The 15,396-nt window shown below is 38.2% G+C and overlaps 1 protein-coding gene across 7 annotated transcripts in view; it reads left to right on the top strand.

The window, feature by feature from the left end:
* The window catches only part of diaph2 (diaphanous-related formin 2), a 350,703-nt gene that overhangs the window by 222,633 nt on the left and 112,674 nt on the right, over nt 1-15,396 (top strand). For all 7 annotated transcript variants that reach the window (XM_043256805.1, XM_043256804.1, XM_043256807.1 and 4 more), the window contains one exon: nt 6,734-6,863. In XM_043256805.1, coding sequence (XP_043112740.1) covers nt 6,734-6,863 — 130 coding nt within the window. The remainder of the gene's footprint in view (nt 1-6,733; nt 6,864-15,396) is intronic.

Below are 15,396 nucleotides of genomic sequence, written 5' to 3'. Positions count from 1 at the left end.
AATGTATTAATATGTGCTTAATTAGCACTAATAAATGGCAAATAGTCTAGTAATGTACATGCTTATAAATAGCTAATAGGTTTAACCATAAATTGAAATGTTACCATATAAATTTGTGTTATTATATATTAATAACATTTTGAAATCAGCCACCATTCCAACCTTATGTTTAGTTTTCCCTTCAGTTCTACCATGTCCCTTTTTATTTCCCATTTTTGCTTAGATACTTGGTCCTTTTTTGTATTTGTACTTTCTAAATAGAAGTGTCTCTAAGGTGACTTACCTCTGCTCACTATGTCTTATCCCTTGTCACTCTTTTGAAAGAACCCCTCTGGAACACTATTGTTGAAAGAAATCCCTGATTCATCAATGTCTGGACTCTGTGGAAAAGTAACAAACCTCAGCGTAATCACAGAGAAAGAGAAGAACAAGAGGAATGTGGAGGCATGAGAGTAACAAAATGGAAGTGCCTTGACTGGAAAATTAGTGGAACATCATAACTTAAAGCAAATTAGATTATTCAATTTCAAACAAGATTACCAGAGAAGCTGACATAACTGATGTGGTACGTGCCAAAGAATGTCTGCTTCACTAATTTGATAGAAATCTCTCTCTCTTTCTCTCTCAGCGGAACACCTTACTGTGTTGTCCACTGTTTGCAGAATTGTTGGCTGCATATCTGCCCACCCTGTGCTCTGAATCTATTATGTCAATAGGTTTCACCGCACTGTTCTAATCAGCTCACAGTTTTGTCAGATACAATTAATGACTGGTTAATCACCTTAAACCTCTGTAAAGGGTCAGTGCTTTTTTCCATTTTTGCCCTCTATTTTTCTCTTATTCACCCTCTCTCTCTTACAGAATATAAATAAAAAGACCCATTTGTTTATTTTAAAACCTAATCCTCGGATGATATCTAAAGGGTTGTTCACACCAAAGATGCAAATGATGATGATGATAAAGTTATATCAGGGAATTCCTCAACCCGGATACACACACACACACACACACACACACACACAATGCATTCTGTGATTGACGTTTTGTTTTTAATTTTTTTATTAAAGTATCTCATAGGCATTATAATTAAGTTGCTTACCTTCTGGGCCGCTTCTGCGTCAGAAGCGTGCCTGTGATGGTGTCTTAAAATATCGTTTCTGTGGGCAGCTCACTATGTTTTGGCACAGAGCATTTGTTTATGTCATTTTTCCACAAGCTGAATCATACAAACCTTAGACCTCACACGTCTGCTCTTTCACGGCATGGAGAACGTACCCAGATATTTGATCTCTTTCTCTCCGCATAGCACCAATCTTACTTGGCAGATGAAAACAAACCTGCACAGTAGCGGCTTTCTGTAATGACAGTTTGGGGCATAATAATAAACAAATTAAAATTTGAAATGCATGAAATTAAATTGTGATTACCCAATGTGAGCAGATGATTGATCCCCATCTAATGAAAGTGTGAGCGTGGTGCATCATCACACGTGTGAAAGGGATGTGGGGAAGCTTGGCTGCGGGGTGCGTAAGGGGGAACGGACACAGTGTGGAGGGCCGTGCTAATTAGCTCTCCCAGCATGCGTCTCCAGCAGCAGTGCAGACGCAGTGGGGAATGATTTCGGAACAAGTTGCCGGTGCACTGACGTGGAGACACCAGCAGACTCTCACACTTGCCCTCCCTCTCTATTCCCGTTTCAACCCACCCGTCCCTTGGTGATTCTTCACATGAGATTGATTTAACATGCCCCTGTCATTCATTCCCCTGAATGAATTTCTTTTGTGTGGTACTTGTCACATGGTTTCAAAACAACGAGTGGCAGCGGTTAAAACTGGCAGACTGTTGCAGAAGTTACTCCTGCCAACCTTCTAATAATACACAGGAGGTAGAAAAGCCGTTGTCAGTTGCAACAAGTGCCACCAAGGTGTCTTTATTGTCAAATTATGAAGACGAGAGGTCCGGCCGCAGCCAATAAATACCTGAATCTTTAAACATGTTATTCACAGAAAGGTTGAGCATCAATTCAATATGCCATTCACGGAAACCCTTGTGGTTGGATTGCCGGTAATTTTCAGGACATTATTCGGGCTCTCGTGAAATGAACCTTGCTATTACGTGTCCATTGAAAATGAGACCAATATAATGTTCCTCGCATGTCCATGTCAATTATCGTGGCCTCGGATTTCGCGCAAGTCATTACATATTCGCCCTCATTTGGTATTCCCTTCACTGGCCATTAAGCTGATGTGATTAGCACTGAAAGTCTGGCAATAATAACTGCCACTTAAATCTTTCAACATCACTGGAGGACTGTCATATTGCACAGTTTCAAGGTGCAAAACAGCTTTTTTTTATTTAATATACATTGGAGCAGTGAGCACCAAAAGAGTTCAGTAATACGCTTTAATGGCATGAGATATAAATAACTAATGCAATTTAAAAATCAATTTCTTTGCAGAGCCTGAAAATGTGTTTCATTTGTTTCCCCCAGATTCATATGTGGCATCTGTTTGAATGCTGCATTTGTCATGATTTAGTAAAAATGACCTACTCTGAAGTATAGAAGCTCCTTCTTTTTTAAGTGTTCCAGTTTCGTGTAAAATGTAGTTTAATCACTTGATAAACATGGTTGGGTAAATAAAAAAAAAAAAAAAATTCTGTTGTCAGAAATAAAACAAAGAATACATAAATATGTTCTATAATTATGTTCAATTATTAACTATAACATGCTAATTATGTAATAAATCAGATCAATCCAGGGTTATTATAGTTGACAAAAACAAAATGACATTGTCATCATGAAACATTTAATTTTTTTAATTGATTTACTAAAATAGCAAAAAAAAAAAAGGTTGTACTAAAATTGAAGTTGAAATGAATACAAGACGACTACTAAAATTACAAAACAATAACATGTAAAAATAAACTAAAATAAAATGACTGTTAATAAAACATATTACTGAAAACTATTTTAATAAGACTTTATCAGGCTTATCAATTTCAAGCTGATGGTGGAATCCTGAAGATGGCATCAAGGTACATTTTCAAATAGAAATCAAGCAAAACTAGCAGAAAGTTAGTTAACATGTAGGAAGTTTGAAGGAAGTGTTTTCTTGTTTTTTTTTTTTTTTTCTAAGGTTGAGGTTTTTTTCTGTCTTAAAAGACATAGACTGTGCGAGGCTTGTTTCCTGTGATAGCTGTGGAAATCAGAGGAGGCAGGCATGCAGTACGCATGCTGAGGTCGTCAGCGTCGGATGGCAAAGCCTTTAAAGTGCATTATCTCTCCGCCTGCTCTGTCGCTGTTCTGCGCATTAGCAGCTCAGTGCTGGCTGATTGGTAAACACCCCGTGGCTGAGCGGGTGCAAAACTTAATTCTGTTTAAATAAAGAAAACAACATTAGGATTCGGATGCAGTGTCGGCAGCGCAAGAGCAACTGGCCCCGTTTTGATATCTGCACCGGAGCATTCACAATTACTTCCACCCTAACCATCGCGTGTGTTTTTAATTCACACGCGGGAAGGAGTCGGTAGATCAAACTGGAGATAATTAGCAAATTCAGCCCGCATTTATTGTGAATGTGCACACACTGCCGGTCAGAAGAGCGTTACTAATGCGCGCAAAACAACAGCTTCCACAGAAACAGCAGCAAACGTCGCGCTCCTCACCGACGGCGTGCGAGCACCGCATGGGTTCGGTCTCGGTTAAAGGGAAAAGAAAGACCTCCGTGTTTGTTTGCTTAGATTTCTTGTTGTTTTTTCCGCGCTCTGTTTTTTTGTTCCAATCCTTGTAAACCAATATTGATTTTAGACAGCCAGCTGCGTAGAAGAAAGGGTCATTCCAGAAGAAAATAAACCAGCATTTAGGATCTGGTTTTGTTATGTTTTTTTCATTTGTTTTCCTTGCTTCATCTTTAGCAGCGAGACTCTGTGAGGTGCTGCGTGTGTTGTATTATATTGGAGATTGCAGCTGAGGCATGTCTCTATGTCTGCTCTCATTTATTGCCAATCTCTCAGGGAGAAATTGGAAGCGATTTATCTAATGGATGCTGGAACACAGTGGCATTTTCAAATGAAAACACTCCACAGGAAATTCCGATAATAATTCGCGGATTATTTGCTGGACTTTTTGCTGGGATTCCTCTAGTGTGGCCGATGAGGAAAAGCAGGCAGTCTGATAAATAGATAAATACCACTAAACGGGCTGTAAAGCAAGGGGCTAAATTATGCTTTCCTAATGGATTAATCAATTGTGACTCCTCCAGTCTGAGCTTGCAGCAATTCATCCTACCTGGAAACAATTGCTTTATAATCTCAGGAAGGCTTTCTCACTTTGCGAAGGATACAAAGGCCTTGCAGGGCTAAAAGCTTTATTGATCTCTGAGACCCTTTTGAATAGGTAATTATACGTCACGATGTGCTTAGATTAATATATCGCCTTTGTTTGCATCTCAAAATGATAAATGAATCCTCCGGTGTGCATATCATTTAACTAATCCCAGATCATTAGGGAAGACGCGAGATGGGCCGTAATGGAATGCAGCAGAGGGGGGGGGGGAGACTTCTGTCAGCTGTTCGGGCAGAGGAGGCTTATCTCATCTCGGCCTGCTATTAAATGTAACATCAGCATCCACTCACGACCCAGCAGCTGGCCGGCCAGGGATTCTGTCAATGTTGACAGCCTGATGGTCAGGTGTGTAGGTGTTAGTCAAGGTTTATTGGGCCGAAAACAGTTTAGATTTACATGACTGTTTTCCAGCTTCTCTTTAACGAACAACACAGTAAGCACTTTGTCAGTCTGGCAAGCTCTTAGATGATTGGTGGGATTCTGAAATGGAATAAGGCAATGACTACGTGTTTGATAGATTTAATTTCTGATTATAGCCCATAAGCATTTCTGTATAATCTTTACTTTTATTTGTTTATATAAATCACAACTTTGTGTTATGAGATTTTGCATTTTTATATAATGTATAACGTATTTATTTTTTGTTTATTTAATTGGATTATTGTTTAATTGATTGTTTGTAGATTGTAAATTAATCATTTTTACTTTTTAACATTTTAACTAGTTTATTAATGGTTGAGCCAACTGAAAAATACCAATTTAGGTAAAAATATATATAATATATACATACACACATAAATACGTTTGTGTGTGTGTGTGTGTGTGTGTGTGTGCATGTGCATGTGTCTGTATGGAACTAGTAACTAAATAATAATAATTACTTGGAAAAAGAGTGACTTCATAGTGTAGGGCATCTTGGCACTGAAAAAGTGATCTATTTCAAAAGAGGAAAGCCATTCTTGTTTTCCATCACGTCACCTTTAAATAATTGTATAGTAATGTTATAGCAATGCCGGATATTAGTTTACTTTTGACTTTCATATTACTCTTGGTCTGATGCTCCTGTCTCATTTCTTTGTAAAACAAACACACTCATTACAATTTATGAAGAGAGAAGAGGCAAAAGACTGGATCCATTTATTAATTTACCTCATTTTACCTGCCACATTTTTCCACAAGAAAACCAATTCCTCACCTCTCTGTCCGCAGAGACATTTTGGAAGAGAAAATCTATGGCAGACATTATGTGTAGCGGGGAAATGTGCCAGCTGTCGTAAGTTTGCCATCAGTTTGTGTAAAGGTTAATATCACATCTGCTGTGCAGTCCAGCTTGAGGATTCATTCTGCCTTCCCCGGCTCTGCTGCGGGACTCAGCAGCCATCTTCTGTGTGAAGCAGCCTTCCTGGAGTCTAGGCTTGACAGCAAACAATCTGTTTGAGTCTGAGAGGGTGAAGAGGTCACCCAGCCCCAGTGCACTGCTTAATGTGGGCCTGCAGCCATGGCCCTCCAAATAGAGAGAGAGCGAGAGAGAGAGAGAAAGAGCAACACTGCTCCATGTTTGGTTTATCATATCTATAGTTCTCAAGCAACTGATTTATGTCGCCAAGGGAACTTGGTTCTTGCTTTATAAAAACAACATGTGCCTTTTTCATGGGAATCATTTTTCTATCAGATAGGTGCGTTTTAAATGCTAAAAAAAATCTAAGATGTGGTGTTCTCATCAAATAGGGGTTTCTTTTCTGTGTCACAGTTTCTTTTTATTTAACTAACTTTATGTAGGATGTTTTACTCTGGTCCAGTTGTTCCGATCCTTGATATGGACTGATGTTGAGATGATGAAATTCAGGCATTTTATTGCGTACACTACAGCAGCCCGCAGCAAGAGTGTGAGCGGTGTGTATTGATCTAAATATTTCATTTCTTTCATGTCACCTTAATCTTGTACAAAGAATGCTCGGGGTTTGGGGGAGAAAGCTCCTTTTCAAATTAAACGTGGTAAATAAGTAAACAGGGGGAAATATGCCTCTGTGCACTCTGCTCCATCCAATTTCAACTTTATTGACACACCTATTTGTCAGATTTCTGCACAAACACCTTGAAGTGCTGTCGACGCATAAATATATTGATGTGATCCTGCTTAGATTCAGCTGAACACATGTTGCTCTGTGGATATACAATAGCATGCTGAAATATTCTATTTATTCATCCATCCATTCGTCCATCCATCCATCCATCTTTTTTCTGTCTGTCACTAACAGGCTGTTTTGTCATTTTGTGTTCTTGTGTAAAGAGTTTATTTAGTTGTGGTTCACTTAAATGTTTAATTATAAAAATTACTGTATTACCTGCAATTTTTTAATGACTCATTTCTAAATCTTTTTTCTGCAGCTTCGTGACACCAAGTCAGCAGACCAGAATACAACTCTTCTTCATTTTTTGGCTGAGAAATGTGAAGAAAAGTATCCTGAATGCCTGAAGTTCCCTGATGAGCTTGAGCATGTTGAAAGTGCCAGCAAGGGTAAGAATATTTAAAATATATTAGATTAGATTTATTTATATTTATTTATTTTTACAAATGGTGTAGGATTTACTTGGAAAAAAGCTTTGAAACTATTTTCAATCAGAAAAGGCTACATTACAAATTTGCAAAAAAAATCCAAGTAAGCCTATCCATAATTATAAGTTACACTTACTTGCAGTTTACTTGCACTGGGAAAAATGAACTCCACGTCACAATACATTAAGTTACTAAACCTAATAACAAAAGCAACCATGAAAAAGAATACCTTAAAGAATACTTGTAAAAATAACAACACTTTCAAGTACATTATACTTATAAGTTTAGACTTTAATTTATACAAGCTTAAATTGCGTGCTATAGAATTTACTTTAAGATTTTAATTATCGCCTGAACCAAATTAATGTAGAAATTTTACTTATTTTTATGTAGTATTTACTTCCCTGTAAAATCACTTTTTACAGTGCAGTATGTTTATGCGAGCATGCATATTTCTTTTATGGGACTTCTTAAGTGGAGCACAATATAAATTGTTGTAAATAATTGTTCTGGTTTATTTGTCTGATTACATTTGTATTTATAGACTTAGCAGAATTGTGTAGCATATTATGTGACTAAACCTCCTAAGATATAACAGTTGCAGGGCTTGACATAATGAAAAGTACTGAGTCAAATGAGTTAATGAGGTCATTTTTTTCTCCATATAAAACTACCAGGAATTCAATTCTTTCAACCTTTTCAGTCTGCTCGCTGTTAAAGCACAATGTAATATTTTAGTAAAATGACTCAATTTTCTGGCATGTTTGTGATGGCGTTATTACTGTCAGTTTGGAAGGCTTGGCGATAATGCCATGTAATTCAGTGTAGCTGCATGTTTGTTTCAGGCAAGATAAAGATGCGCTTTATTTTGATCCAGAAGTTTATCCTTTTATTTCTTCCCACCCATAAGCTTTTATCATGTTTAATCAAACAGAATTCCCTTTAAATGTGTTAAGCTTGGTTAATTGAACAAGCAGCTTTGGTTTGCGAAGACATTATCACCCCTGATCTGCAGATATCAACGGCGTCCTTTTTGAAAAATATGGGGCTCTGTCAGGTGTGACCTTGTGATATTTACCCTCATATATATACCGCACACCGTCTATCTAAATCATGCTGCTTTATAGTGTTCGACAAATCCTTTATTGGTTTTCTCCTGTGGTCTTCTTTTAAGCCGTGAGCTTTGAGGCTTTTTATGGCTTGAATTAGATGAACTAATGTTACAGAGATCAGCCCAGGAGACTGGACGCAATTGGCCCCGCAGACTATAATTAGAGCTTTTGCAGAGAATGAAATAAAACTAGTTAATGGCCAAAGAGCGTTTCTTAATCCTTCTGCTATGTGTAAACCCAGCCGTTTCCAACGCTGTGAATAGACAAGTTTCATTAGAATGGTGCAAAGCAGTTCTTAGGGTTGATGAAGGAACTATAATGAAGCGCAAGGGGCCCATATGCTCCACAGTATGGCCGACAGGAAAGGTTAAGAGTCCAAATGGGGAGGTAGCTTAGCAGGGATGGCGGCGGAGTCTCACACAGCCGTTCTGACATTGTGGAATGGATTCTTATTATGGCTCGCAGTGATTAAGAGCTTTAGTGCTTCCCACTATGCTGAGGGAGATTTCCGCGAATTTAAATATCTGGTTTCTTAACTCTCATTCATTTCGAACAGATTTGGAAATGAAGACCCTCAGTCAATGCAATAATCTCCTGTATTATTGTCACTCACTATGTCTGTCTGTGTTCGTCTCCGTCAGGAGGGAAAAAAACAGGCATGCCTATCCCGGCAGTGGCATAATTTCTCCTGTCAATAAGCTAATTTGTCTTTAATTCCATTTGGAACTGTTTGGTTGAAGCCCTTGAGCTTTATTTACTTTGTTAGTTACCTAATTGCTTATCTAATCTAATAAAAGTAATTTAGTGCTTTGTTGTGAATGATGCGGTCACTGTTGAATAGACCAGCTGTATCTTTGTCAAGGTAGATGGCTGGATGAATGCACAAGCTTAATTCTTTGAAGAGACAGATTTCAGAGAGAATCGGTTCTTTGTGCATGGTCTTCATCTAATTTGCAAAGAGTTAAACAGTTTGTGGCTCTGATTTAGTTCATACCACTGTAAGCCAGTGTCAGCTCTATGCAAGAAATCCCACCCCGCTTGTTAATAATTATAATACATTTTAAAGAACGCCACGGTTTTGTTTATATGCAACTAATTTTAGTGTGAATTTTAGTGTAAATTCTAATCTTATTCAATGAGTTATATATTACACAGTGTATAAATTGATTCCCGTACATTGTAAATATTAACTTCTGACAGTTATATCAAATCCAATTAGGCTTAATGGCAACTAAATGCTGAAAGTTAAATACTGTGAAAAATATATCTCACATGGCATTTTAAAATCAATTTTTAGGCCTCACCTGACAATCTTACATGTAACGCATACAGATGCCCCACCTGGTTAACTGTTGAAACAGTCATGAATGAATAATTTAGTTTTAGCTAATGATCTTTTCGAGACCTTTCTGTTCGTGTCAAAGTGGTGAGAGAACATGAATCTGTTTCTTCTTTTAACATGCTAGCACAGCTCACCTTAACCCTGAGCCGAGTTTAGACACCACCTCTCATGCTCTGTAATTTCTGCTACCTCTCTTTTCTTAAGTTCTGGCTTTTCTTTTTCACCCTCCTCTGTGCTTCTCAGAACAAACCTTTGGGCTTTCTGTCTCTTTTATTGTCTCTCACTCCACATTTCTCACAAAGAACAGTACATTTTTGTCTCTTAAGAATAATACTTCCTCCACTTTATCCCTGTCTCCCCATCAAAGTAGCTTTTCTTTTTTTTTAGGTGGGCAGAGTTGCTCACCAGAACACAGGAGCACTGGTGCGCTGCAAACCCTATCCTGTCCCAGTCTGCCTGTGCCCACAGGAGCACATGTCTCTATACCATGCTGATCTCTGCTGTTTGAGCTCTGTGTAAAGCCCAGATACTGATGCACCAGGATCTTCGTATGGTCCTCTCATTGTATGTAGTTCTGATAAGCTTCCTATCACATGTCCCATGTTCTTGCCTGATCTCTGCGCTCAGGTAGTGTACTTTGCCTCGACACGCATGAGTGAAGACCAAATCAGGTGATTTCTTCCTGTTGCATCAAGATCTGGTCTAAAAGGTTGCGCACACACACATTCAGTAATCACATATCCATCTACAAATGTTGGAACTGGCACTCTTAATATACTTGATTGAAAAGAGCAATCAGTTCTGCCTGATTTGCTTGAGAAAGTTATTGTCTCCCTTCAGTTCCTCCTTGATTGGTGACTGCAGAATACCTTTCCCTCAGTCTCAAACCTTCAGATTTTACAAAGATAGTGGAACAGAAAATGTCCAGGGATGGATGGATGGATGGATGGATGGATGGATGGATGGATGGATGGATAGATGGATGAATGGATGGATGGATGGGATGGATGGATGGATGGATGGATGGATGGATACTTAGATACTTGAATAGAATTGTGTTTGCCAGCTTTGTAAAATTACCTTGGTGACATTAACTTTAAATCAGTGCAGTTTGCAGCAGCCATGTTCATTATATGAGAGAAAACCAAACATTTACCAAATGCACGATGCACTGGCCAAATAGGGCATGTAACAGTTGTGTCAACTGGCTGTGGGCCAGCGAAGCATCCTTATTGTTGAGCTCTTTTGATCTGAACTCAGCTTTGAGCACATTGTACAATACTTCAGCTCTGTACTCTATCATTGTTATGCTAATTCCAAATACTGCCTTGACAAATTTAAATTGTAACTGCAACTGTTTGTTAATCAATCATAATTGCATCATCCTGTGTATCCTTTAAGCTGAGTCACAATTTGGCATTTGCTTGAATCTGTTAATGTGACTCAGACGGATGTTTGTCTTACATGCTTTCACTATCTCCGTCTGGTTTTATTTATTTTTCTCCCTCTGCTGTCTTGTGCAGATTCTTACTTGTATGCAATCTATCCATTGCTCAAGGGGGGTTGTAGAATGGAATTTTGATGTCAATTTTGGTTTGACCTGACATTATCCTCCAAGATAATCTTTATGACAACTTTTCATCTGTCCTGGCAGCACAGAGCCACGTAAGGGTTTTTTGTTTATAATGTTTTAAATATTTTATGCACTTCAGCAATGTAATCTTGGTTTTCTATTTAAAAAAAAATCTGTTTGGATAAGAGATATGTGCTAGCAATCCCATGTCGACTAGCCACTGCTTCCTGACACACATGATTGCATCCCTTAATACCTCTGTGCCAGCCGGCCTGTAAAAAATATGTTGCCCAGGTAAAGGTCAGAAGCGGTCATGGCCTGCCTCCCCAGGCCGAGTTTCCCTCTGGGCAGAGGAGCTCTCGACTTTCCTGTCTCATCCATTACCATCCACCTCCATCAAGGGCGGTGCTAATTAGAATGTGTTTTGATCATCCTGGGAGGATAGGAAGAAATGTGCTGAGTCTCAAGGAAGGGCTGGGACATGGGGAGCGACCATGAAATCAGAGTGGCATTGTACTTTCCCCTTTACTTATTCATGAAGTCCATCCCTCCTGGGCTGCTCCGTTACACCTCCCTGCCCACAAAAAAAACAGTGAATGGATGCTTGCAGCAGTTCTACCTGTTGTATTACATCACAAACCTGAACCTTTGTAAAACTGTGATAGCTGAATACGAATTTGATAAATAAATCTCTTTCTCAACTCTGGAAAGGAGGGGGCGTGCTATTAATAGCTTCTTACTTTTATCTATTATTTTTATTGAACCCCAACTAGGTTTTTAAACTTGTGTTCTGTCAGGTAAGCCCCCCCCCCCAAAAAAAAAAACTCTCTAACCACCGCTTTACAACGCTGGGTAGAAAAAAAAAAATCAGTTGGCAGAGCCTGCAATATGGAAGTGCATAGCTCCACGTGCATATGTATTCCTTACTTCATAACAGAAGTGTTACTATAACATTAATCATGCCCTGCATATGGAAAATGAATCAGTGTAATTGTTCAGGTGCTGCCCCTTTTTCATTCTATTTGTCTTGTTCGTAATGTAAATGGCTGTGTCTTGTTTAGTAACTTTGTGTGCTTGTAATTCATTGAAGCCGAAGCTAGGACAAGAGGAGGAGGAGAGAGGAAATTATAAGAGCAGAGAGGATGTCCTGGTGTTGAGCTGCCACATGAATCAGCTGCCGTTCTGTATCGGTTGTTCTTCATCCTAGAGTGAACTGGAGCACAGCGGTCATAAAGCATGCGTTTTGATGATTGTGGTCAGGACCTTGTTTTGTGAAGTGCAAGCTGTATGTCAACAGACAATTCAGTATGCAAGAGTAATGCTCTTGCAAAAGCCTTGCCTCCAATCGTGGAGCCATTGTTATCTCTTTAGTTTGATCGTTTGTGCTGTTGCTTGTCTTCAGCAAGTTGCGCAACAGAAAACGTTAGGGCAGAAAAATGTGTTGTGTTGAGTTTTGCCGTTCTTTTCAGCCTTTTATTCTTTCGAAGGGTGTCTGTAAAGCTTCTTACCAGTGACTGTCAAAATTTCTTCAAAGTGCTCTCTGACACGCTACATCAGCTCGGAACAATGGGGGCATTCACTCAGTTTACAATACTTCTGCAAAGGAGTTTCATCGTTTTTGTGAAATGTCATTTTTAATTTAATAATATACTAGTAATAATTTTAAATCAGAATTAAAAATAACTGGTGTTCTTGCACATACAAGAAGTATTTTGTGGTAAATAAAGCTTCCAATGCACACATACAAAAGCAACAAGAAGACACAAAATATATAAAGATGTATAAAGACATTCAGGCATAAAGTTGTTCAGGCAGAATAAACAGGTGTACAGTATATACAGCTTTGCTAAGTAAATCAGTGTTCAAATGTAAATCAGGTAATGCAAGGCAGTAGCAATGTTTACGTGAAATATGAATAAACATTATTATTGTTATTTATTGTACATGATTGTATACAGTAGGTTAAAAGGGTGACTTACATTAGTATAGCATGCTCACATATATATATATATATATATATATATATATATATATATATATATATATATATATTTATAGACACATAATAAACCCCTTTATGCATTTAAAAAAAAAAAAAAAAAAAAAAAAACTGACTGGCTGTATGTTATTCTTTATGCTTCCAAAACCAGTCTTGTTCTATTTAAGTGCTAAATCCTGACCAAAACTCAACTTGAGCCATTTTAAAACCTTTTGAGGAATCAAACAAGTGCTTTTACAGGCACAGAAAATCCTACATCCTCAAGTGCAGCTGAACCTTCACTCTCGCAAGGTCACATTGAACTGCACATCCTCAAAGCCATCTGTAGAAAATAAATAGACACTTTAAAAAAAGGATTTTGCTTTATGCTAGAATCCTCTAGTTCAAGGACACCCAGCAAATGTAAGTATGCGAGAGTATCTCTATATATCCGCAATATTTTATCTGCCCGTCAGTGCTGAGTGGTCCGTTGTGGGAATATCATCTCTGCCACCATGGTTCCCCACCCCGTTGCTTGGTGCTGGGCCTGGATAATTAAAGATTGATAATTTCCCTGGGGACAGAAAGAACAAGCAGGGATCAGGAGTTCAGCCGCATGTCTCGGCGAGGGGGAACACACCGAAAATATATCTGCTGTTAGTTAAGCCTTAAATGGGGTCAGGTTGAATGTTGCTTTGGGCGCTCTCTGTTCCCTGACTGATGTGGGATGAGTGAGTCTCAGTGAGAGGAATACTCACCTCTCGTTCAGCTGATATCTCTCATTACCTGACTGACATATATAAGAGTGGCCTTGATTTATCCTGTCATCTCACCGAATAGTGCTGTTAAATTGTGTTTGTGTCAATAAAGGCAGCTCCCAGTTTATAGGCATAAAGCGTATATTGTGGATGAACTGAGATGGCCGTATCATCTCATCCGCAGCGTAGATATTGCCTCACAATTTCCTGCTTAATGCAGTCCCTTCCACGAGCAGGCAATCGGTAATGATGATTCCGTCACGATTGAGAATGGGCTCTTCTTGATGTTGGTATTTTTGTACCTCTGACCTTCGCTAATAGAGCTGGGGAAGCCTGGAGCGGCTGTTATTGACTGATCTGCCTTGTTAAACCCACCCTCTGCACCATACTAAATAAGGGGCCACCAACTTTCTGCCTCGAGCCGCCATTGTGACTCCATGCCAAGTCAGACTGACAATCCAAGGGGAAATATGACACAAATGTGCCCATAAATCAATTCAGTATATGGCACAGCCGTGGGCAAAGTAGTTTGGAGTCCGAGCGAAGGAAAAAATGAAAGGGAGGGGGGGAATATGAATTTGTATCTATAATCTACTATTTTTTCACTATTTTGTTCTTCTGTGAGACTGAAAAGTTGCAAAACATTGTTTCTGCCTGATGAATTTAGTACTGTCTATCTTATGGTTGTATTGGATATTCCAAAATGGCTTTCTCACATGGAATATAAAATGAGATATTATTTTTTTCTAGTGTAAAATTAGTTATTATTTTACTTCCCCCCCGCCCCAAGGGATCTTCATTTTCCAGTGACATTTTTGTTGTTGTATAGAATGCAGATTTAATTATTATTTATTTATTTTTTACCTTATTTTTATGGTTTTATTATAATGCCATATCTCCAAATAGCTTGCTTGCACATTCATTCATGGTATTTCAAAACTCAAACAAAGCCACAGCAAACATATAGCAGTTAAGTTTCAATCCTGAATTAATCTTTAGAGTGTGCTTTTCAGTAAACTCATATTTCCTGCATGAATCAGTGATTTTAAATGATTCAGTGCAGTAAAAATTTCCACTTACTCCTGTAGTCATTTGTCACCACCTACTAGTTATAATAATGAATAAACATTATAAAAACAAACACTATAAAATACAGGTTAATATTAAATAAATCATATGATATTGTTAAATTGCTAATACATGTTTGGTCTTAATACATTTATATATATATATATATATATATATATATATATATATATATATATATATATATATATATATATATAAAATAAAATATTACACAATGTGTATATGTAGAAATTAACACAACTATTGTTTGTTGTTTGTAGTACACATCTTGGCACATCTAAAGAGGTGTGCCCCCTTCTCTATATTTTTTTTTTTCCTCCTGTCACACCTACAGAATACATTCCCCCTGCAGATGAATCCATGGAGATGTGCCCTACATTTGCCGCTTTGGCTCAGCTCTCCAAAAATTCTGGCCTTATCTGCACCGCACATACATGCATGCCAAACATGTCTGGATTAAGATGCTGAGGGCAGCACTCTCACACATACCACACACACTGATTCTGGCACTTTAGATTAAAAGCAAAGTGAACATCTGAGGGCAAAAAAAAAAAAAAATCTAGGATCTAGAGTTTTACCATTTACAAAATCTGTACAGATCCTGTTCTCCTGGAGGACCTCAGAAAAACCAAGGATAGTGTC

The sequence above is a fragment of the Puntigrus tetrazona genome, chromosome 14 (assembly GCF_018831695.1).
Source record: "Puntigrus tetrazona isolate hp1 chromosome 14, ASM1883169v1, whole genome shotgun sequence".
In the NCBI taxonomy this organism is placed as follows: Eukaryota; Metazoa; Chordata; class Actinopteri; order Cypriniformes; family Cyprinidae; genus Puntigrus; species Puntigrus tetrazona.
Note: the sequence above shows the minus strand (reverse complement) of the source record. Positions and strands in the feature narration are given on the sequence as shown.